The sequence below is a fragment of the Macrosteles quadrilineatus genome, unplaced genomic scaffold, assembly GCF_028750875.1.
Source record: "Macrosteles quadrilineatus isolate MER2022 unplaced genomic scaffold, UCM_ALF_1.0 Scaffold_1__1_contigs__length_201487025, whole genome shotgun sequence".
In the NCBI taxonomy this organism is placed as follows: domain Eukaryota; kingdom Metazoa; phylum Arthropoda; class Insecta; order Hemiptera; family Cicadellidae; genus Macrosteles; species Macrosteles quadrilineatus.
Window position 1 is genome coordinate 95,559,826 of NW_026542594.1, and position 24,239 is coordinate 95,584,064.

The following is a 24,239-nucleotide window of genomic DNA, read 5'->3' on the forward strand; positions in this document are numbered from 1 at the left end:
TTGACTATTAGATACTGAAGTAGGCGTCCCATCTATATGGACCAACTGTTGCCAATCTTTTGTTAAAAAAGAACGTAGTTGTGTGAGCCAGTCATAGAATGCGCTAGCGACTAAAACTCTTATTGTATACCTTATTTTTTGTTTCTGGCCAAGTGTATGGGTCATAACAGTTGTGATAGTTCAGAATAAGTAATTCCATTACTTTGAATTGGTAAAAACGTTTGTGTTTTCGACAGAAATCAGTAGTTTAGATCAGCACAATCTGTCGGTGGCTCACATCAACCACGACGTTTTTGGTTAAAATACTGGCTACAAATTTAATTTGGGGATGGAATGTCTAATATAACTTACTACAACGACCAATTGATGGACACAGGTAATTTAATCTTTTTTGATTGAACTTAGATATAGCAATGAGCAGTTACGACTTGCTAAAATCTCTAATTAAGTTAGTGAGTGAATCTATATCGAACTTAATAAATCAGCCAGGGGTCTGTTTTATAACAATAGTACAATACTAATATTAGTAGTAAAAAATAGTTTACAAGTTACAAGTTACAAACTACTAATGTACAGTATTAGTGTTTCATAACAAAAATTATAATTGTTAATAAAACTAGCTGAATTTTAAGAGGCATGTTTTTTAAGTAAGTACAGTTTTAAAATTTCTCCGTTCCAGCCCTGCGATTGGCATTTTCGACATTTGCGCTGTGTATGGGCATCTACTGGTATGATCTAGCCAGAAATTCGAGAACAATCGGCCGTGTTTACATCCGGTTTTAAGCATTCAAAATGGTGCCTCCAATTGAGACTGCCGCCGACTGTGAAGTGGACGTTTTAATACGATTTTTAAGTGCTAAAGGTGTGAAAGCCATTGAATATCATCGACAGATTAGTGAAGTGTATGGCGAGAACATTATGAGTGACGGAATGGTATGCAAGTAGGTAAGGGCATTTTAAGACGGCCCTACCATCGTTCATGATGAGCAACGCGCTGGGTACGGGGACAGTACCTAATGACGCCGCCCAGTGCGTTACTCATCATGAACGTTGGTGGGGCCGTATTTAAATGCCCTTATCCACTTGCGTACCATTATGCCACTTATAATGTTCTCGCCGTACACTTCAGTAATCTGTCGATGATATTCAATGGCTTTCACACCTTTAGCACTTAAAAATCGTATTATAGCGTGCACTTTACAGTCGGCGGCAGTCTCAATTAGAGGCACCATGTCTCTTCAACCTGACCGATTTTCATGATTGAGGTATCAAATTGAAGGTATGCACGCAAAGATTTCACATAAAGTATCGGCACATATTTATCTACTGAATCACTCGACCAAAAACATAAATTTGATTTATTTTTGAATTCTTACTTCAATTTTAAGACGTATTTCAACAGTTATACAGTTATACAATCATATAAATTTTGGTCTAAGAACCTCCAGTGAAATACCGGCTTTCATTTAAGCTATTAGTTATTCAAATTCCACGAGTTTCAAGCAAACGCAAGGAAAATTATATTTTATAAGGGTTATCTATGATTAAAAATCAATAGCTTCAGTATTGTTTATGTTTTTTTTATATGTTTTAGACTCAAAATAATCAGTAAATTATAGGCTTTAATTTGACAATAATTATGGTCAATTTTGAAAATTTTGCCCTTAGGGGTAGCGGGCGTAGGGAGTAGATCAAAATTTTCAAATGACAAGTATAGTCGAGTTTGGTATCATTTTACAGGTCTTGAGGAAACATAAACATTGACATAAAGAAAACCAAAATCGGCTCACTAATAACAAAATGGCGTCCTAAAATGTTTCAAATCCAAATAACCATGAGGGTAGCAAAAAAATTAACTTGCACCCTCTTTAACTTTTTAACTATTTGAGATATTTGAAATCGGTTTGCGGGAACTTGTTTGGATATGAAGGGCTACAATAATTATGGTCAGTTTTGAAAATTTTGCCCTTAGGGGTAGCGGTGGTAGGGGGTAGCTCAAAATTTTCAAATAGCAAGTATAGTCGAGTTTTCATTTTGTAGGTCTTGACGAAACTCATGGTTTTTGGAATTCAAAATTGACCATAATTATTGTAGCCTCTCATATCTAAGAAGGTTGCCGCAAAACGAGTTCAAATATCTCAAATGGTTGAAAAGTTAAGGGGGGTGCAAGTTACTTTTCAGCCACCCTGTATAGCTTGTTGTTAATAGTGAATTGCATTTTCACATTGCTTTTTACAGTGATATTGAGTTATGTGGCTTAATCTTTTGTCTCGTCCGTTAGCCCCACCCTTTATTTTGACGTGTGTTTAGGGCATGGAGTGTGTGTTTTCTCATGTACTGTAATATTTAATTTTAGTAATTTTGTATAGTAGTCAAACAAAGCAAATTGTTTGAGTGATTTATAAGTGAATCAGTAAATGACTTCACTGCCGTTCCTCACGGCAAACACATCCTCTTTGCTTATGATTTAGGTGCATCCCATAATTTGATAACATCACTTTATGATGAGTTTTTGTTTACATATTTTTTGTGTTATTAAAAAAAGTATGGCCTATTGACATTCAATGTAAATTTCATCACAAAAAATATATAGGTCTGCATAAACAATTTTATTTTTATCAACAGTTTAAGTGTTAAACAGCAGACAGAGACAAATATCAAAATATTGTGTGTGAACCATTTAAATATTGACAAACTTCTCAAAATAATAGTTGTCTGCAATTTACATCACTCCAAAGTTTATATAAAATCTCTTTTGTCTTTACCTATTTCTTTTACAATATTCATGTTATATTTAGCCCATTTATAAAAAAGCTGATGGTATCGTATCTGTATAATATCAGTGTCCAAATCATTGTTCCCCATCTCCAGGTTGTTTTATAAGATTGGCAAACTCTAAATGAGAATAGGTCAAATGTTTACTGTTGTTTCACTAAGTGTGATGAATTAGATACATCCAATCCTAGAGTTCATTATAGGCCTATTACTGTTTATTTTTGCTCAATCAATAATTACAAAACTAAATAAACAAATAAGAATCTCGCCTGAAAGTTAAAATACTTCAAATTAAAAACAAATAAATTAACAGCTATCTTCAATATTATTATTCCATAAGGTTAACATGGCAACTTTAAGGGCCACTATGGAGCAAAGCCCTTGCCATAAGCTCATTTTAGGGTTAGCACAACTTCAAAGTGAGATCTTGAAAATGACTGATGTAGGTAGTGCCCCTCAACCTTGTGAAGTGTAGAAAAATACATTCAGAACTAGTTGAATTTAGTCTGACTAGAACCACCCCCTTAGATTAATGGAAAAATAACATAAACTTTTGAAAGAACGGAAAATCAAATGTTTACCGTATATTAAATATTATTATGTTTACAGATTCTATGCACTGTCTGCCACTTCTGCACTTTTGAAATATATAGAGTTTCAGAAAAACAAGATATTTATGCCCAAATCCCTTAGAATAGAATACCATTCTCCTGAAAATGTCATGTCTATTGGTAAGCAGCTTATAACTTATAACTAAGTAAGATGCTTTTGGAATCTCTCTGCATGGTTCAATTTATATTTCCAGTGGTTGCCTGAAGTTTAGCACTCCACTTCTGGTGGCAATAGCTCAAGCTCAGACAATGTTATACATACACATATGGTACCAACCATTTTTTAACCGACTTCCCCACTACCAACAAAGGAGGAGGTTCTCAATTTGTTTGTGGCGATGTTTTTTTTTTTTCTATGTATGTTCACCAATTTCTCTGTGATTCTTTTACCGATCAGTGTGGTTCCACCACCAAAATAACCAGGAGGATTTCTATTTGGTACCTTATATATTATGTTTAAGTATAATATTTGTTTCGGTGAAATATTCTGAAAACCTTAAATATTCAACATTTGTTTTGTTTACATTTGTGCATATTGTTTACATTTGTGCAGAGAAGGCAATAAATAATAATAACATTCCTACAGCTGTTAGTTGAAACCATTTAAATGAAGCTAGAGACAATTCTTAATGAAACAGTTGCTTCATACTGATCAATAAACTATTTCTTGCCATGAAGCCTTTGAATTACATTGAGAAAAATGCATTTTGTTTTGGTTACTATAAAAAATGTATTTTAACGTTTGACCTGATTTGTGTATACAGTAATTCTGTTATTAGTATTGGATATTCTGACTTACAAAAACATATATGTTTCAGTGAATAGCTGTATGATATTGACAAATAAAGGTGTATTGTGAAAACCAAAGCATTCGTAAAACAATTCTAAATATAAATTAAATGCAATTATTCCTTGCACCACTTTTAGCTGAACCAATCTTTCATATACATATTTCATTTGCAGATGTGGAATGTTTATTAATATTCTCTACCCAGTTACTATATCAGATCAATACTATTATGCCTGCTTCGGAAAGTCCTAGAGGAAGATGATTTGCAATTTCGACTAGGCTATATCTTGAGCAAACAAAACCCCCTACATGACTTACACCACTTTAAGCTGAACCAATCTTTTATATAATATTTTCCAAAGGTACTATACGTGTTAACAACCAATTTTCCACTTTTGAGAGATTTTTTAGTGCTGGTAGCTGAGGAATAACTTTCATTCCAAAAGGCTTGAGACGTTACTGCATTTCTTTTTATAATGTAGAAGTACACCGATCGTAGGAAACGATAATGTCTGACATGTCAATGTATCTAGAAAAGACAATTAGTTTTTCATTAGGCCTAATGTAATGGACAACTCTTTCCTTCTTAAGGAATATCTAAAAATGTTTATTTTCATACCCATTGATTATGTAACCTGAACAGGTGACTCAAGCAGTTTTAAAATAATGATTGTTCTGTGGAACTTTTTATTGTGTCAAACAGTTTTGCTTATCAAAAATCCTCAAGTAATTAATATATAAAAAATTATACAGTCACTAAAAATCATGAAATAATTTATTTTTGTAAAAAAATACAACCGACTTCAAACGCTCTAAAAAGAATGAAATAATTTCAATAAAATAAACTTTTGTATTAGGCAAGCTCACGTATTTCAAGTCGGCGCGGCTCAAACTGCAAATATGATTGAAACTAAATATTGTGTGTGTATTTTGAAAATTAATAAATTGTAGCTGGATAACATAAATATATAAAAAAAACATACTGAACTGTTTCGTTTATATATTAAAGGAAATATCTTCTTGTATTTTATGTTTAGGCCTACTTCAGAATAAATGCATTATGAAAATAACACACACAAATGTTCTATATGAATAGGAAAATAATTTTGTTTGATATTATGATAGGGAAAAGAAGCTAGTTTAGTATTAAAACGTTACTTTTCCAATTAAGAAACATTTAAATGCGTTATACGCTTTTTAAAGATACTCGTTAATACCACTATAATGCCGATCTCTGATTACGGTAATAAAATAACACTTAACGCATAACTATGAAAAAGACATGCAGATTAACACCTTTAGTCATAGATAGTCACCTGCAATATGGACACCCTCATTCAATTTTGTATCAAAAATCATCATAGAGCCGCGCCGACTTAAAATACGTGAGCTTGCCTAATACAAAAGTTTATTTTATTGAAATTATTTCATTCTTTTTAGAGCGTTTGAAGTCGGTTGTATTTTTTTACAAAAATAAATTATAATCTGCAATAGCTGTAGCTGTTGCATATAATAACTATTGGACTATGTTTATTATATTTAGTACTCTTTGACTTCCTTATGAGAATTCAAATGTTTTTGTTTTACATATGGTTTTCTGTTGTTCATTAATTATTCTGTAAATAAGTTTGACCAATTTAGTACATCATAAAAGTTTCTTCCAGTAAAGTATTCTTTTCATTTCATTCTATTTAACTTGTAACAATAGTATTTTATAACAGGTTATGGGCCCAGACACCCTTATATTGTGTGTTACAGGTTTTAAATAGAATAATTTATTGCTTGAGATAAAATCTTTAGTATGGAATTTGTTATGCAAAAAATGGAATTGCTGCATGGAAAGGACAACTGGGATGATTGGAAATATCTCATGCAAATTAGGCTTAAAGGAATCCCAGATGCATACGAAGCCATTTCTGGTAAAATGGAATTGCCAGAGAAACCTAAAGATGAAACACAAGCTGCAGAAATGAAAGAATACAAAATGAAGATGGATAAGTATAACAAAACACAGTCAGAAGTAATGTTTATGTTAGCATCTTCATTAAGTAAGGAAGTAAGAGCTCAGGTAAGAAACCTAGAAAAACCAGATGAGGTTTGGAAGGAGCTGCATAATCTATTTGCGGAAATTGAGGAAAATAAAGCCTATGATATATGCTCTCTGTTCTTCACCTACAAATGGGATCAACACTTGGATATGGCTGGGAACCTATCTGCAATCAAGTCGTTATGGGTAAAGCTTCAAGAAGAAATTAAGAAAATTCAAGACAAGAAAGAAGATAGTTTACCTCAGATATTGTTGATTTGCAAGATTTTTGAAATCCTACCAGCAGAATATTCCAACTTTCAGACAACATGGTTAATGATTCACAAGGATAAAGCAAGAAACCTCGACAATCTTACAAATTGGCTGTGTACAGAAGCAAGAAAGTTTACTTCAAAGGAAAAAGAGAAAGAAGATACAGCTTTAATGGCAGTCAATAGATCTAATGAAGCCAAAGGTAACTTAGTAGGTCTACAGAAAAACAGCAAGAACAATGATAAAAAGAAAAAGTTTCCATGTCACTATTGTCACAAGAAAGGACATTGGTTGCAAGAGTGTCAGAAATGGATAGCGGATGGAAAACCTGAAAGAAAACATGAAAAGAAAAGCTTGGAAAAAGAATCCAAACAAGCAGCACTAACCATATTAAGCAATTGTGTTTTTCAAACCCAGAATACTACCGCATCACATGATTGGTACGTGGACAGTGGTGCTACCAACCATGTTACGCATTGTAGGGAAATGTTTACTGACTTTGAACAATTTGAGTTACCTCATGCAGTTACAATGGCAAATGGACAACAGACAAGTGCTATTGGTAGAGGAACAATTTGCATGGAAGCAAATTTGGATGGTATTTGGAATTCAGTAAAACTAACCAATGTATGGTATGTACCTGGTATTTTCGCAAACCTATTTTCAGTAACCGCTGCTCAAGATTTAAATGTAAATAGTAAATTTGTATCGACATCCAAGGATTGCACTTTGTTTGATAGAAATGGTAAACCACTCATCAAAGGACATAGAAGTCAAGGCGGAGGCTTGTTTAAATTAGCAGTAAGAAAATCAGTAGACCTCATGGCTGTTATGGAAGGAGTTCCGATTGTTAATCAGTTGCAGTTACTTCATGAACGACTAGGACATCAAAGCAAAACTCATGTACAAGAGTTTGCAAGAAGAGAACTGAACCTTAATCTCAAGCTTGACAATGAGGTATGTGAAGGATGTGCTTATGGGAAAATGCACAGGACACAATTCAGAAGCAGAGATGAACACAGAGCTTCAGTACCTGGTGAAATCGTTCACTCTGATGTTTGTGGACCTTTCTTTGAGTCGATTGGAGGTTCAAAGTACTTTGTATTGTTCAAGGATGACTTTACTCGCTACCGCAGTGTTTATTTTATGAAGACAAAATCTCAAGTTGTAGAGAAGCTGAAGCAGTTTCTTGCAGAAGTCAAAGTCACAGGCCATGTAATATGTAAGTTGAGATGTGATGGAGGAGGTGAATTCGACAATGAAAGTATTAGACGAGTCCTTCAAGTGAATGGAATACAACAGTTGATCACAATGCCATACACACCACAACAGAATGGATCTGCAGAGAGAGAAAATCGGACCATAGTTGAATGTGCAAGGTCAATGATGCATGCTCACGGTGATCTGCCTCAAGGCTTATGGGCTGAATTGATAAACACCGCAGCCTATATTTTGAACAGAACTGCTAAGTCATCAGTTGCCGGAAAGACTCCATATGAATCATGGTTTGGAAAAAGACCTACGATAAAACATTTACGGGTTATCGGGACAGATTGTTTTGTCCATATTCCAAAGCAGAGAAGACGTAAGTTTGACAAGAAAGCGATGAAATGCAAACTTATTGGATATGATGGTAATGATGGATATCGTCTCTGGAATTCATGGAAATGTACTGTCATTCGATCCAGGGATGTAAAATTTTTGAAAGAGCCTATTAGTGAATCCATAGTAAATAGGCCTATACCTTCAGAAGAAAAAGTCCCCGATGAAGCAAAAGATGAGAACTGTTCAGCCCCTGTAGTAGAAAATGTCCCCATTCTCTTTCCTGAAGATGAATCGGAAGAAGATAAATTGACAGACGAGGAAGCAGAACAACATGAAGAAAACGTTGTGCAAACTCGCCAACTCCGAGATAGAGCTATGGTAAGGCAGCCCATTCGTTTTGAAGATTTTGTGATGAGTGCTGTTATGGGGAACACACACTATGAACCTAATACATACATGGAGGCATCGAACTGTGAAGATCATCTCCAATGGCAAAAAGCAATGGAAGATGAGATTAACTCACTTCACATGAATGAAGTGTGGACACTTACTGAACTACCCAAAGGTCACAAAGCCATACCTTGTAAATGGGTATACAAAGTGAAAACAAATGCGGATGGATCCATAGAGAGATACAAAGCCCGTTTAGTAGTGAAAGGATTTGCACAGAAGAAAGGAATTGATTATAATCAAACCTTTAGTCCAGTAGCAAAAATGCCAACAATCAGAAGTGTTATCGCAGTAGCTGCTAATGAAGGAATGAAACTCACACAATTTGATGTGTCTACTGCCTTTTTGTACGGCAAAATAAATGAAGAAATTTATATGCATCAACCAGAAGGATTCAGTGATAACAGTAATCACGTCTGCAAGCTTAATAGAAGTTTGTATGGTTTGAAACAAGCACCAAGATGCTGGAACGAGAGAGTTGGAATGGTCCTAACAAAACTGGGACTGAAAAAGAGTGATGATGATCCATGTCTTTTTATCCGTAACAACAATGGACATAAGTTAATCGTTGTTCTATATGTTGATGATGGACTCATTGCTTCAACTCATGATGAAGACTTAAATTCATTCCTAGTAGAATTGAAAAAAGAATTTAAAATCAAGTCAAAACCAGCAGATTATGTTTTAGGATTGGAGATTTCCAAATCTGGTGAAAATATCAAATTAAGTCAAGGAGGATATGTTTCAAGAATTTTGGAAAGATTCAACATGGAAAACTGCAGATCAGCACCAACACCTATAGTAAAATCTGAACAGGAAGACAAAAGAACAGATGAGACGTCTTTTCCGTATCGAGAAGCTGTTGGAGCTCTTATGTACCTCATGGTTAGTACCAGACCGGACATAGCATACGCAGTGAGTGTCGTCTCCAGAAGCCTAGAAAATCCTACAATAAATGATTGGTGTCGAGTGAAGAGAATACTCAGATATCTTCAGGGTACTAAAGATTGTGGAATCGTGTACAAGAAGCACATTGGAAGTGGCGTTCTTAATTGCTACAGTGATTCAGACTTTGGTGGTGACCATGAAACCAGGAGATCGACAACAGGACTACTGACTCTGTACGCAGGTGGAGCGATATCATGGATCAGCCAACGACAGCCTTCTGTTCAACTTTCCACTACGGGAGCAGAGATAGTAGCTGCGAGTGAGGCGGCCAGGGATGCAATTTGGTTAAAGCGATTACTAAGCTCATTAACTGAACTTAAAAGTACACCTGTGATCTTCGTAGACAATGAAGCTGCTATATGTCTAGCACAGAATCCAGAGCATCACAGAAGAACCAAACACATTGAAATAAAACACTTTTTCATTCGAGAACAAGTGACAGCAGGAAACCTGGAAGTGAAGAAAATTGACACAAGTGAACAACTAGCTGATTTGTTTACAAAACCTCTTCTTGGACCAAGGTTGAAGGTTTTAAGACAGAAAATTGGACTGGCTTAACGTTCCCATGAAGTCTCTAAGGAAGCCTTGAGTAGGGGGAGTGTTGCATATAATAACTATTGGACTATGTTTATTATATTTAGTACTCTTTGACTTCCTTATGAGAATTCAAATGTTTTTGTTTTACATATGGTTTTCTGTTGTTCATTAATTATTCTGTAAATAAGTTTGACCAATTTAGTACATCATAAAAGTTTCTTCCAGTAAAGTATTCTTTTCATTTCATTCTATTTAACTTGTAACAATAGTATTTTATAACAGTAGCGAGTGGCCAGATCCAATACTTTAAAAGCTATCAAAAGCAAAACCATTTTTACAGAAACATTGGTATCTAGTTCTCTAATCCAAAATTGAGTGCTTCATCTGTGTTGTGGAAGATATTAGATAACCCAGCTGGTTACCTCAAAGGCCAGATTTCCCAATAGGCCCAGTAGGCCTGGGCCTTTGGGGGCAAGCCCTCGAGGGGGCGCACGGCCGAAGGGGAAATATTTTTTTAAATACCTCTAGAAATAAAAATCTGTAGCCATAACTAAACTTATTTTTCGCTACACAACTGAGAAATGAACGGTTTTCGTTACATGTTTATTACCTGCAAAAATTAAGCATTACTGTACAATGTTTACTATGGAAAAAGAATGTTTGCTATGCGAAAGTAGGCCTAATGTTTACTATCTTTTTTGGATTTTGCCGACGTAAACAAACAAAGATTTGTCATTGTTTTCTCAACTGTTTCAATTTTCAACAAACAAAACTGTATAACTAAAGTAAATTTTAACTTTAAATTGAAGGAATAACCTAAAAATGCTATGAGTTTTGTAATGTCCCTAACTGAAAGAAATATCCAATGTTTGTTTTAATTAAGAAAATAATTAGTCTCTTTTAGTGTAGTGAAAAGTAACGTTCAAAACACGAGTGAAAGGGGTCTATACATTTTCTCAACCATTTAAAGTGCTCGATAAACCTCGCACTTCAAACATGGCCTCAGATATGTAATGACTCGCACTTGTTACAAAATATACTATTGCAAATTGATTTTTTAAAATTCTGGCTAATAAAGCATTATGATTTGAGTTTTAAATTTTTTAAATTAATGTATTTGAGACACTACGCAGCAACATAAAGGTCTTAAACACGGGAGAAGGCTGTAGGGATGTTGTCGAGCAGTACGCATTACGAATCGTACTACCACTGCCATTATACTGGCTCGGCAGTTGGCGCTACTACTTGGGATTGCTTATAATAGGAGCACATGCATGTGCCAATGTTTTTGTCGAGACACTGTTACCACCCTCACCTCGCAAATCAAAAGTTATAACCAATCTTTTTATTAGCTTACAACAACCATATGTTTTTCCTTTGTACATTTGTTTTAAGCCACGATTGTAATCTCTGATTTGTAATTTTGGAAATAAATATATATTCTTATCTTAACTTATCTAACCTAGGATCAAGTTAAAATATACGTTGTGTTAAATGTAAAAAAAAGACGAGTTCATCCAATTAACGAAATATTAATCTGAGTTTGCAATAGGTTTTAGAAAGATCAAATACTCTCCAAAGCTTCATTTAAATTCTGGTATTCTCTTCTCAGGCCTGAGGATCGGTATGATTGGTCAAAATATTTTGTTTTTGTTTTTTTGCGAATATAATCTTGATGCAGTATCACTATAGCCACGCTATATGACCTCACCATAGACAACCTACACAAGAAGAGTTCTCACCACATTGCAAATTCTAAATATTGTTATTCTTGTGTAGTTCGTGTTTGTGACACTGGTACTATAGTGACGACAGAATTTTGTTTGTTTTATTTTAGGGTTTGTCATATGCTTAAATAATCAGATGATTATTGTTGTTTTTATTTTTTATTGTTTACATTTATCTTTTGAATTGAATTAGTTCTAGAATAAAGTTTTACCAATTAATTTACGTGTATTTTGTATATTTTATGAAGATATATCAATGGCGACGAGTGATAAAAGTGAAAATGAAACTAGAAAATTAAAACAACAAAGAGGAATCATAAAGTCTCAAATTACAAGGACTTTACATGTGCTGAAAACCAAAGGTTCATCTATATACGATGCTTTGGGCAGACAATCTCTACTGGATGAAACGTGGAAAAGATTCACTTTGTTACATGAAGAAATTATAACAACTACAGACGATGAAGATGAAATTGAAAGAGAAGAAGATTACCGTACAGATGTAGAGGAAACATACCTCGAGGCAAGAGCTTTATTACAACCATTCTTTGTCACTATTAAGCAAACAGGAGTAGAGAGGAATGTCTCTAGTGAAGGAAATAATCCGCATAAGTTGAACATACCGAATGTGAGTTTCACACCTTACACGGAAAATGAAACCTTTCGGAATTTCCTAATGCGGTTTATAAATTTCTTGGACCTAAAACAAATCACAGAGTCAAAAACCAAAACACAACTGTTTCTTAGTACTCTTACACCCGAAATGCATCAGGCATTATGTGACGCGATTGCTCCCGAGGCACCAGGTGACAGATCGTTTGAAGAACTTTCAGATATACTGCAAAACTGTTTGGAACCTACTCCAAGTGTACTTGCTACCCAAAATAGGTTCATCAGTAGTTCAAGATACTGAAGAGGGAATTTCTACGTACGCTCGAGAACTAAAACGTTTGGCAATTGACTGCGATTTTAAGTGTTACAACTGTGAACGTTCAGTTTGTGATATGTTCTTGAAGATGCAATTCATTCGAGGATTAAGAGATAATGAAGTGAGAGTTAGGCTTCTTCAAGAAAAAGGAAATACACAATCATTTAAGGAAGTGGTAGAAATGGCTATTTCTATTGAACAGTCCAAACTGGAAAGTTATGCAATAAAACCTAAGTACTCTCATTATGTTACAGAACAAACTAAGGATGTTAACTATGTGAGTAAACAATCTGGGTTAACAAGTAAGAGTAGAAATGAAACCAAACCGCATATTACCTTTCAAGATTTAAGAGGTAAATGTCACAGATGCGGCAGTATTTAACATAAAGCTGATACTTGCAAATTTAAAAATGAATTTTGTAGGAAGTGTAACAAGATTGGACACATTGCGAATGTTTGTCTTGCACGCAACAGGGTTAGCAATGCAAGTGAGAGCGCTTACAAGTTGAAATCAAATAAAATTGATGTTGAAGATGACAATGACAACGTCCATGAGGTTTACATGATGGGTACACCAAACGTGAATGACAAGTTTATAATTAATGTTTCTATTGAAGGCAAGTCATTGAATATGGAACTTGATACTATGGAGCGGCTTTGAGCTCATTATCATACAGTAATTTTCTTAAACTTGAACTTAATAAACGTCTATTCAAGACGGAAGTGGAAATGAGAACGTACACTGGAGAAATTATAAGGCCTGTGGGAGTCTGTTTTGTTGAATGCAAGTACAGAAATTTCAGTTTTCATGGGAAGCTCTATGTTTTAAAACAAAACGTAGACCCAATTTTTGGACGTGAGTCGCTCCGAGAAGTCAAGATGGATTGGGCTGAAGATACTAACACATCAGAGGAACTTGATAAACTCCTAACCAGGGCCGGACTTAGGACTTCAGGGGCCCCGGGCAAATTTTCCGATGGGGCCCTAGGATTTCAGTTCGCGGGGGGGGGGGGGGGGTCCTCCAGTGGGATTGGGGGGTCCTCCCCCGGGAAAAATTTCTAAATTTAGGCTTCAAATAGAGCAATTTAAGGCCAAATAAGCAATAAGTTCTATATAAAAAATTGTTCTTAAAATATAACTATTTTAACATATTTTTATATACAGTATATTTTAATTTTTTACACAAAAAATAAAAATGTGTTGCTTTGTAGTACTAGTGACGGCATATTTGGTATGGTAGCATGGTAGGCTACCATCATATATTTGGATTATAAGTATTGATATATTTTTGTTTATTACGTATTTCAATTATCGATTATTGCCGTCGATTTGTATGGTTTTTCAATATTACTACAATATAGGTGTGATTATTTTATTTTCATAATGGTTTTGGTACCTATGGCATTCTTGATTTTATAATATGTTAAAGTCCTAGCATGAAAAGTACCATTAAGGACTTTCAAGTTTGAGTTTTTTATTGACGAGCAAAATCTTGCAATGTCTAATAAACACTCACAAGCTAACTATTTATAACTGAAAGATGTTTAAATGGATCCAATATCGATTAATACAACTCAAACATAGCATTGAATACCACATTACTCACTTCAGCTTTTTTTTGTACTGTTAGTTTGCAGAATTACAATAAAATAACACAAAAATAAGACAATTTCAACCAACTTGACGTGACCAATAGTCTCAAAGGACAAACTATGGGAGTAAAGTAAATAAAGTGATTTAAATTGTTTTGGATAGGCGATAAGGCATTTTATGTGTGTGTATGCGCGTGCGTGAGACAGACAGGACTAGACAGGATCCCTTATCAGCTCATTATCATTTATTGTTGCACCTGCTTCTGCTTATTCGCTTGATTTCAGTCGTCAACGCTCGCCCAATCCCAATAAATGTAATTTTTTTGTTAACATCAGACGACTCTAGTTGTTTTAAAGTGTCTATATAGATTTAAAAAATCTTACTGGTGCTATATGATTTTGACTCCAATAACTAAATTGGAGATCAAAATTTTGACGCATAAATTAATTAATTACTATTTTACAAAACCTTTAAATTGAACAGATAATATACTTCTACCCCTTAAAATCCTTATTGGTATATACTTAGAGGTAAAAGAAAAGAATAACATTTAATAAAACATAAACGGAGCAATGTTTTTATTTTAAAAAGTATTTGAACTCCAGTAAATCTCCATTTAACACAACACAATTTTACAAGTTACGTTCTACGTTGGGACAAGAGTTTTCATATTTATTGTATTTTTGTCCCAAGCGCGGGACCCCCTTTAAACTCATTCGCCGCGGCCGTACGTTCGGGCGAGGTAGGACATTGAAACTGAAACTTGTCCGTCACAGCCTAGCACATATGCTCGTGTAAACCAGGCCTATACTCCGTTCACACAGCCGTGGCACCTGACGGATTAGGACACCCCATGGAAACCCTTGGGGCCTCCTAATCCCTCAGGTGCCACGGCTGTGTGAACGCACTATAAGCGTGGGGCCAAGTGCAACTCTGAGAAAAAGTCCCTTAGGGTCAAGAATTTCATTCCTAGTAATGCCTTAAAATGCACCTTACAATAACCTTAAACATAGGATAACGAAAATAAAAATAAAGCTGTTACAAAAGAAGGCCATTTGGTAAGTGTCTGATCAATTTTCGAAGTTATTAATAAAAACTACTGTACAAACTACTGTCTGGTTTGGCCCAGGGGCCCCGGGCGTTCGCCCCCTTCGCCCATAGGTAAGTCCGGCCCTGCTCCTAACAAACTTTCAAGACATTTTCAAGGCAGAAATCGGTGAAATAAATTCAGAACAAGGACATATACAGCTTAAGGAAGGGGCAAAACCAATTTTTGTCAAACCATGACAAGTACCTTATGCTCTAAGGAAAGCTGTTGAAGATGAGCTACATCGACTAGAGAGCAGTGGTATAATCTCTAAAGTTGAAAACTCACAATGGGGAACACCAATTGTTCCCGTAAAAAAGCCTAATGGAAGTGTAAGGCTCTGCGCTGACTACAAGGTAACAGCAAACAAACTAATATTAGATGAGAAGTACCCTATCCCTCGCATTGAAGACATCTTTACACACATGAACAAAGGGAAATTTTTCTGCACCTTGGACATAAGTAATGCCTATTTGCACCTTCCAATTGATGAAGAATCAAGAGAAATACAAACCATAAGTACTCATTTAGGTTTGTACAAAGTAAATCGCCTAATGTTCGGCATAAAAGTAGCGCCAAGTATATGGCAACGATTTATGGACAAGGTTCTCCATGGACTAGAAGGCACTGTATGTTTCTTTGACGACATACTTATTCAAGGGAGCACATTTCAAGAAACTATGAGTCGACTAAAAGAAGTTTTTCAAAGAATTAGACAATACAACTTACGAATGAATCGGGACAAATGCAGATTCTTCAAGAAAAGTGTAAAGTATTTAGGTCATGTTATAGACGAGAATGGCCTTCATAAATCACCTGAAAATGTCGAAGCTATAAGTAAAGCAAAGAGACCCGAAGATGTTACTCAACTAAGAAGTTTCCTAGGACTCACAAATTACTACACACGATTTGTGCCTAACATGTCAACCTATCTGGAACCATTAAACAATCTACTAAGACATGGAAAGAAGTTTACATGGAATAAAGAGTGCGAAGATGCCTTTGTGAAGATCAAAGCTGAAATAACCAGTGAACGAATATTAGCTCATTGCTTGTTTATCTCACAGATACCAAGATGGATCAGAGAAACCAATAGCATTCGCCTCAAGGACTCTCACTAAAGCAGAAAGAAAGTACAGCCAAATCGACAAAGAAGCTGTAGGTATTTACTGGGGTTTGAAGAAATTTTTCGCCTATTGTTATGGAAGACATTTTGTTCTAATAACAGATCACAAACCCCTCGTTTCCATTTTTGATCCTGCAAAAACCTTACCTTCAATGACAGCTTCGAGAATGTTTAATTATGCTCACTTTTTATCAGGATTCGATTACACAATTGAATACCGCAATACAACAGAACACGCTAATGCAGATTTCTTATCTCGATTTCCGGTCACTGAGGTTCCAGAAAATGTAATTGATGATCACGAGCAGTACCTGATAAACCAAGTGGAAGCAATGCCAGTGACAAGAAAAAAAATTGAAGAGGAAACAAGGAAAGATGAAAATCTCAAAGTGATATTACACTATTTAAACACAGGGAAGAGTTTAAAAGAATTAAAATGGTATAAGATTACCTGTTTCTGTCTGTGATCCTAATTTGTAGTATGAGCTACCGGTTTCGAGGTTATAACCTCATCATCAGGCTTCTTGTCACTCTTGCGAGGTCGTCGAGTTTTATAAACACACAAAACACTAACATTTAAATAAATAGTTACAAGACATTGACGGATACGATACGAATATATTTAACATAAAAAACTGGAACTAGTTCCCACACGACGCGGCACGGGCAAACGTTTTGTCATGACTCAACGTTTGCCCGTGCCGCGTCGTGTGGGAACTAGTTCCAGTTTTTTATGTTAAATATATTCGTATCGTATCCGTCAATGTCTTGTAACTATTTATTTAAATGTTAGTGTTTTGTGTGTTTATAAAACTCGACGACCTCGCAAGAGTGACAAGAAGCCTGATGATGAGGTTATAACCTCGAAACCGGTAGCTCATACTACAAATTAGGATCACAGACAGAAACAGGTAATCTTATACCATTTTAATTTTCAAGAAGTGATCCTGGACCAAATAACATCATTATGAAGTTTAAAAGAACTTGGATTAAGTGACAACGAGTTTTGCTTAATGGATGGCTGTGTGTTCAGAGGGAATAGAATCTGTGTACCTTTAACATTAAGAAAAGAAGTTCTAAACGAGTTGCATGCCGGTCATATGGGCATGACGAAGATGAAACTTCTGGCTAGAAGTTACTGCTATTGGCAAAATATTGATCAGGAGATAGAAAATTTAGTCAAACATTGTTATTCATGCCAACAGAAACTCAAAAGTCCACCTAATGAAACGATCCATCCATGGGAACCTCCAAGTGGGCCATGGGAACGTATTCACGTAGACTTTGCAGGACCACTAAAAGGCTGGAGTTACTTCATTGTTGTCGATGCTTACAGTAAATGGGTAGAGGTGATCCCGACTAAATCGACAACAACTGACTGGTGCTTAAAACAACTAGACAAACTATTTGCAACATTTGGTTTTCCTCATATCCTCGTTTCAGACAATGGGACTCAGTTTACATCAACTATGTTTGAAAATTACCTCAAGAAGTATCAAATAACACATAAAACCATTGCTCCTTTTTGTCCAAAATCTAATGGTCAAGCAGAAAGGGTAGTTCAAACGGTGAAGAACCTCTTACATGCTTGTGGGGGAGGACACAATGAGGATAAGATAAACATGATACTGAAACAGCTGAGGAAGACACGCCATTCGGCAACAGGACAATCTCCATACTTGCTTATGTTTGGAAGAAACATAAGAACCGAAATGGACTTAATGGTTGAGACTAAACCTACCCCGCAAAATAAAAGTCAAGTTATAACTAGAAGAAGTTTCTCAAAGGGACAAGGTGTATTGATGAGAAATTACTCAAACGTCTCAGGAGAAAAGTGGTCAACAGGAACAATCGAAAGGCCGCTTGGACATGTGATGTACCTCGTTAAATCAGAAGACGGGCGGTTATTTAAGAGACACTGCGACCAACTAAGAGCAGCTTAATAGGGGGGAGGATTGTCATATGCTTAAATAATCAGATGATTATTGTTGTTTTTATTTGTTATTGTTTACATTTATCTTTTGAATTGAATTAGTTCTAGAATAAAGTTTTACCAATTAATTTACGTGTATTTTGTATATTTTATGAAGATATATCAGGGTTAATTTTAAAATGTATGTTTAATTTCTTGTTAAATACTATATTCAACCAGGTGACGAGCTATTTTTTATAATTAGATCATTTTATGTGATTAAACGAGGTTTTAAATTACTGAAATAACAAAAATTTCCCTCAGCTGATCCAAAAGTATAACAAATCTACTAAGGGAGTATGTTAATCTATGGTATCATGTAGGTAAGTAAATTGAATGAACCATAGTACTGTACGGAGTTCATGTTTTTTGGCCTGCAATTTGATTTGAAGGAAGCCACTGCGGCAGCAGCAATGGCCATGCTTTGTTACAGGAATGCTCTGCTTGATAATTTATTTGTTTCAGTCCCATAAACGACATTAGCTCACTATTTAATACATAACATTTCTAAAAGGGTTTGCATTTTGATAAGGCCAGAACCAAGTAAATTCTTCAAAAAACTTGCAATGATAAAATTGTGTTGAGCAGTAGACTAGGCGTGATATAGGCCAGTTTTTAACAAAGGTTTATATGAAAGTAACATAAACCAGACTAGGAGGCGGAAAGATTATTGGGCCTAGAAGCGCCAAAATGCTAAATCCGGCCCTGGTTACTTGGTAACCCCCATGTATGGAGTTTATGTTTACATCTTCCTTTAAAGGTTATGCATTCCAGTAAGTATTTATAACATGTCAAATAACTAATGTAAAAATTTGTTGAATCTGCAGTTAGTTAAAAGAAATATGTACTAGTATTTTAACAAAGACATTAAAAGCTATTAATTAAATGTGATGAGTATTGTGCACGTTTGATGCAGACATGAAAACTGCTCAAAAACTAGAGTTGGTGCTGTCTTTGAACGGGAGAGGCTCTAAAGGCAGTCTGCTTGGAGTTCTGGACCACTGCAGCACGTGGGGAGGCAAGAGATCTCTCAGGGCAAATATTCTGCAACCTCCGACCACTCTGGAGCTCATCAACTCTCGTCTGCTGTCCGTAACTGAACTTGCACAGAACCCGACCCTGCTTTATTCATTGCAGGTTTGAAATGCCAACTCTTAAACAATCATAAATACACGTACTGTATTTAGTCCAGTCAATGAATACTCAAAAGGGGGTTGTAGAGGACATGGAGAGGGGGAAATTTTTTTTCTGCGGGAATGTGTTCGTGGTAGTTAGAAGATAAAAATACCAAAAGTCCCCGCCCCTGACCCTGCTGCTTCAGCGGGGGGAGGGGGGAAAGACCCCATTTTTTAGTTTTTTACTTCTACACTGAAAACCGTGCATCGTACAGAAAAAATGTAAATTATAAAAAGAAAGATGATGAAATTCTCTACAAGAATGGTCATATTAATTTCTTCCGTATATGCATTGGTTTAAAAGATATTCTCAAAATAATATAAAAATTCTCAAATAAATTGATTTTTCACGCGTTTTTTGTCAAATAAGTTTATATAATCCATTAGCCTGTTGTTGTTTCACATCAATCAGGATAGAAAACAGGTTTTTGAACACTAACCTATATAATATAATATATCAATCGTATATATTGTGTAAAAAATAGTTTATATAAATTTAAATAAGTTATGTATATTTTTTCATTGAAACAAGTAATTTTGGCATAATTATTACACTAAAAATTTGTTCTGGATCTGATGATGGCAATTTATTTGCCAAAACGTACGTAATCCTACTGGATTACAAAAAACCCACAAGGCAGTCTGCAGGTACTGTAACCTTTTATTGGTTAGTGTATATATTCTTCATCATCCTCATTTATCAGAATTGGCATTCTATTTAAACGGTCCCCTTACTGGCATAACAGCCAACGAGGAACATTTAATGGTCATTTCATTGCATGTACATCTTTCATTGCTACAATCTTTAGTATATTTGCAAAAAAACAATCCCAACATTTCTCGTGGGTTAGGTGGTTCATTGGTTAAAACAGGGAATAGATTACCTTTTTTGCGCTCCCAATCCCACATTTCTGAGGGTAGTTGGTTTTCCAAACAGAATTGTCCTTGATTAAATGATACAAATGATGAAATGTCATATATTTCTAAACTGACAGCAATGTTTGAAAATCGATCCATTCTTCCCTGAAACTCAAGATATCATGTCAATAGCATCTGGGGTTGTAGGAGATGAATCCGTTAACTATTACGATGCTGTATTACGTAGTCTGCGAGTAATTAATCGCATTGTAATCATTTTCAGACAACAAGCTGTCACGGGAAAATATGGCTCTCCCTTTGTCCTCTGTGAGTTCAACCATCGATATCAATGATTAAAACGTTGCAGCAAAACCTTTAATTCTGTTTCAAAGGATTTGTATAAGTTAAAAAAGTTATCAAGATTTAAAGGATTGTTAACAATTTGAACTTGCTCCATTTCCCTTTATTTAATGAGAGTGGTATGAGTAAAGACCAAAAATGCCTGCACCGTTCAAGTTCTTTGGAACCAACCAACAACAGTTTTAACGACCTTTAATTTGGTTATCGATGGGGTATTTCTCACGCACAAGGTTATAATGGCAAATGGGATCTTCAGTGTCTGCGATATGTGATGGATACGTGAGGTACGTGGATACCTATTATTACCTTGTAAGGTAATGCATTGTTGTTTTTGATGGATATAGCAATTCAGAACAGCAATAACAGCAATTCAGAAGATGGCAGACCAAGAAAGACGCTACAGATTGAAAAAGTCAGTACCGTAGCAGTGGCGGTCCCAGGATTTAATTTCCGGGGAGGGGCCTCCGGTGGTTAACCCCCCCCCCCCCCCGGAAAAATGTGGAATTTAAAGCACAATAACGTATTTTTATATGCATATGAGCTCTAAAATATCTTCAAGCCAATAGTATTTATGTTAGCTTATAAAATATTTCAGAGACAATATATACCTCCCACCGGCCCCCACCAAGGAACCGGCACTGGTCAGTAGATATTCGTTTACTATATTATACTATTATTCATCACCGAAATTATAGTAACTAGGAACAGTTAATCCCTTAACCAAGTTTTTACAAATGTACCAAAGATTACAACAGTGCCAGATGTATAATTTGTGCATGCAAGAAAATGCCCAATAATTGTTCTCCGTTATGCCAGAACTGCTAAGGGAACTTTTTACATGAAATGCCCATTCTGATGAATGAGGAAGATGAAGAATATACATGCCTACACCAAATTCTCACTTCGATAGCCAATATTGAGTCTAATCAACAAGAATTGAATGATGGAGATGTCCTAGATGGTGGTTGTCAGTTCCTGATGGCACCAGTTTTTGGGACAGAAGTCGGACCCTCTCGTCCCAAGTGAGCCACACCATGAACAATAATATTAAGTCTTGGTTTCGGTTATTGTTATTAATAAACTTGGACAAATATAGCTACAAACATAATCTTTTAAATTTTTTGTGTAATAATTATGCCAAAATTACTTGTTTCCATGACAAAATATACATAACTTATTTAAATTTATATAAACTATTTTTTACACAATATATACGATTGATATATTATATTATATAGGTTAGTGTTCAAAAACCTGTTTTCCATCCTGATTGATGTGAAAAAACAACAAGCTAATGGATTATATAAACTTATTTGACAAAAAACGCGTGAAAAATCAATTTATTTGAGAATTTTTATATTATTTTGAGAATATCTTTTAAACCAATGCATATACGGAAGAATTGAATATGACCATTCTTGTAGAGAATTTCATCATCTTTCTTTTTATAATTTAAATTTTTTCTGTACGATGCACGGTTTTCAGTGTAGAAGTAAAAAACTAAAAAATGGGGTCTTTCCCCCCCTCTCCCCGCTGAAGCAGCAGGGTCAGGGGCGGGGACTTTTGGTATTTTTATCTTCTAACTACCACGAACACATTCCCGCAGAAAAAAAATTTCCCCCTCTCCATGTCCTCTACAACCCCTTTATTGACTGGACTAATTAGGCTATTGAGTTTCTAGGATGAACAGTCTTAAAAATACTTTCACCACCCTTCAATGGTTCAACTATTTAAACAGTAAAGGGAAGGATTCAAGCCAATTGCTCGTTATTTTTTACTGCTTGGTGACACATTAAAAGTCTAGTGAGAGAAATTGTAAAATGTGAATGATATACATAGCTAGACTGAAATAAAACAATGTTTACCATAAAATAAGATTAGATTTTTTTACTACACTGAGACACCAGGCTGCGTATTTTACCAGGCGTGTAAGTTAAGTGTCGTGTAAGGCCAGATAAGTGTGAGTTATTTTTAACATAAAATAAAACTAACATTATATGGAACATAATTTATTCAGTTCAAGCAAATCAAAACACAAAAGTAAACAAACAAATAACACAATCATTCTATTTTCAGTAGTTTTTTGTAAAACATTTTCTATTTTATAATTCTTCAAGTAATTTAGACTTTTTTTTAACTTTATTTAATTTACAATCTGTTCAAGTTGAACAATAAGCAAATGATATAAATAGTAATACAAAAATAACTTGAAGAACATGAGCTAGTAATTGACCACCGTCAACACTAGCTAACAAAGAGAATTTTGATAACACTTAGCCGAATCTGAATGGTAGGTCCAATATCGTATGTCGCTTCAGTCTGTAAATGGTGTTGTGATTGTCCAATAAATTAAGTGCAAGATGATTTGAATGATTTTCCAATTTTATAATGTATTTTTCACTAGATTTTGTAATTTCTTCTTTTACTGTTCGAATTTGAAGATCATTGTGAAGTGTTCTGTTGGTAACAAACCAAGGAGCGTTGACAATTTTACGTAATAATTTTGATTGGTAACGTTGAATAATTTCAATGTTTGAGGCACTTGCTGATCCCCAAAGCTGAATACCATAAGTTGCCAAATTGGTTTTAGAACTGTTTTGTACAGTAACAATTTATTTTGTGTACTGAGTTGTGATTTAGATCCAAGAAGCCAATTAAGTTTAGTTGTTTTTAAATTTAGATGTTGTCTTTTAGTCCAGATATGTGCCTTCCAATTAAGCTTTGCATCTAAGTGCATGCCCAAGTATTTTATTTCGGTTACTTGAGGGAGGTGAATATTGTTCATGGATACTGGAGGACATGTAGCCTGATTTAAGGTAAAAGTAATGTGTGCTGATTTATTTTCATTAATTTTGAACCTCCATGTTTTAAACCAATGAGAAATTTCATCTAAGTTTAGCTGTAAATTTGCTGTAGCTTGAGCTGGATTGTCGTGGACAGATAAAATCGCCGTGTCATCCGCAAATGTAGCAACCATAGTGTTTACACTTTCTGGTAGGTCCGATGTATAGAGAATATACAAGTATGGTCCAAGCACGCTTCCTTGGGGGATTCCTGATTCTATAGGGTAAAGGTCAGTTAAGTAATTTTGATGTTTAATTTGGAAAGTTCTGTTGGTAAGATATGATTTTAAAATAGGAAAAACTGAATGGGGTAGTAACTTCTTAATTTTGAATAGTAAGCCAGAGTGCCATACTTTCTCAAACGCCTGACTGACATCAAGGAAAGCAGCAGAACAAAATTGTTTGTTTTCCAAACAGTTTCGAATTGTATGAACAACCCTATGGACCTGTTCCACGGTGCCATGTCTCCGTCTAGACCCGAATTGGTGTCCTGGAATGACGTCGTCTTCTTCAAAAAGAGCTTGTAGTCTTTTGAGGAACAATTTCTCAAACAACTTAGACACTATAGGTTCTTCTTAGACTTATAGGTCTGTAGGAAGTGATTTCATGAGGAGG

General features: G+C 35.2%; 1 protein-coding gene across 2 annotated transcripts in view; it reads left to right on the forward strand.

Moving 5' to 3' along the window:
- The window catches only part of LOC128990869 (mutS protein homolog 4-like), a 122,247-nt gene that overhangs the window by 37,445 nt on the left and 60,563 nt on the right, over positions 1–24,239 (forward strand). For both annotated transcript variants that reach the window (XM_054413536.1, XM_054413617.1), the window contains exons 6-7: positions 3,385–3,506; positions 19,305–19,525. In XM_054413536.1, coding sequence (XP_054269511.1) covers positions 3,385–3,506; positions 19,305–19,525 — 343 coding nt within the window. The remainder of the gene's footprint in view (positions 1–3,384; positions 3,507–19,304; positions 19,526–24,239) is intronic.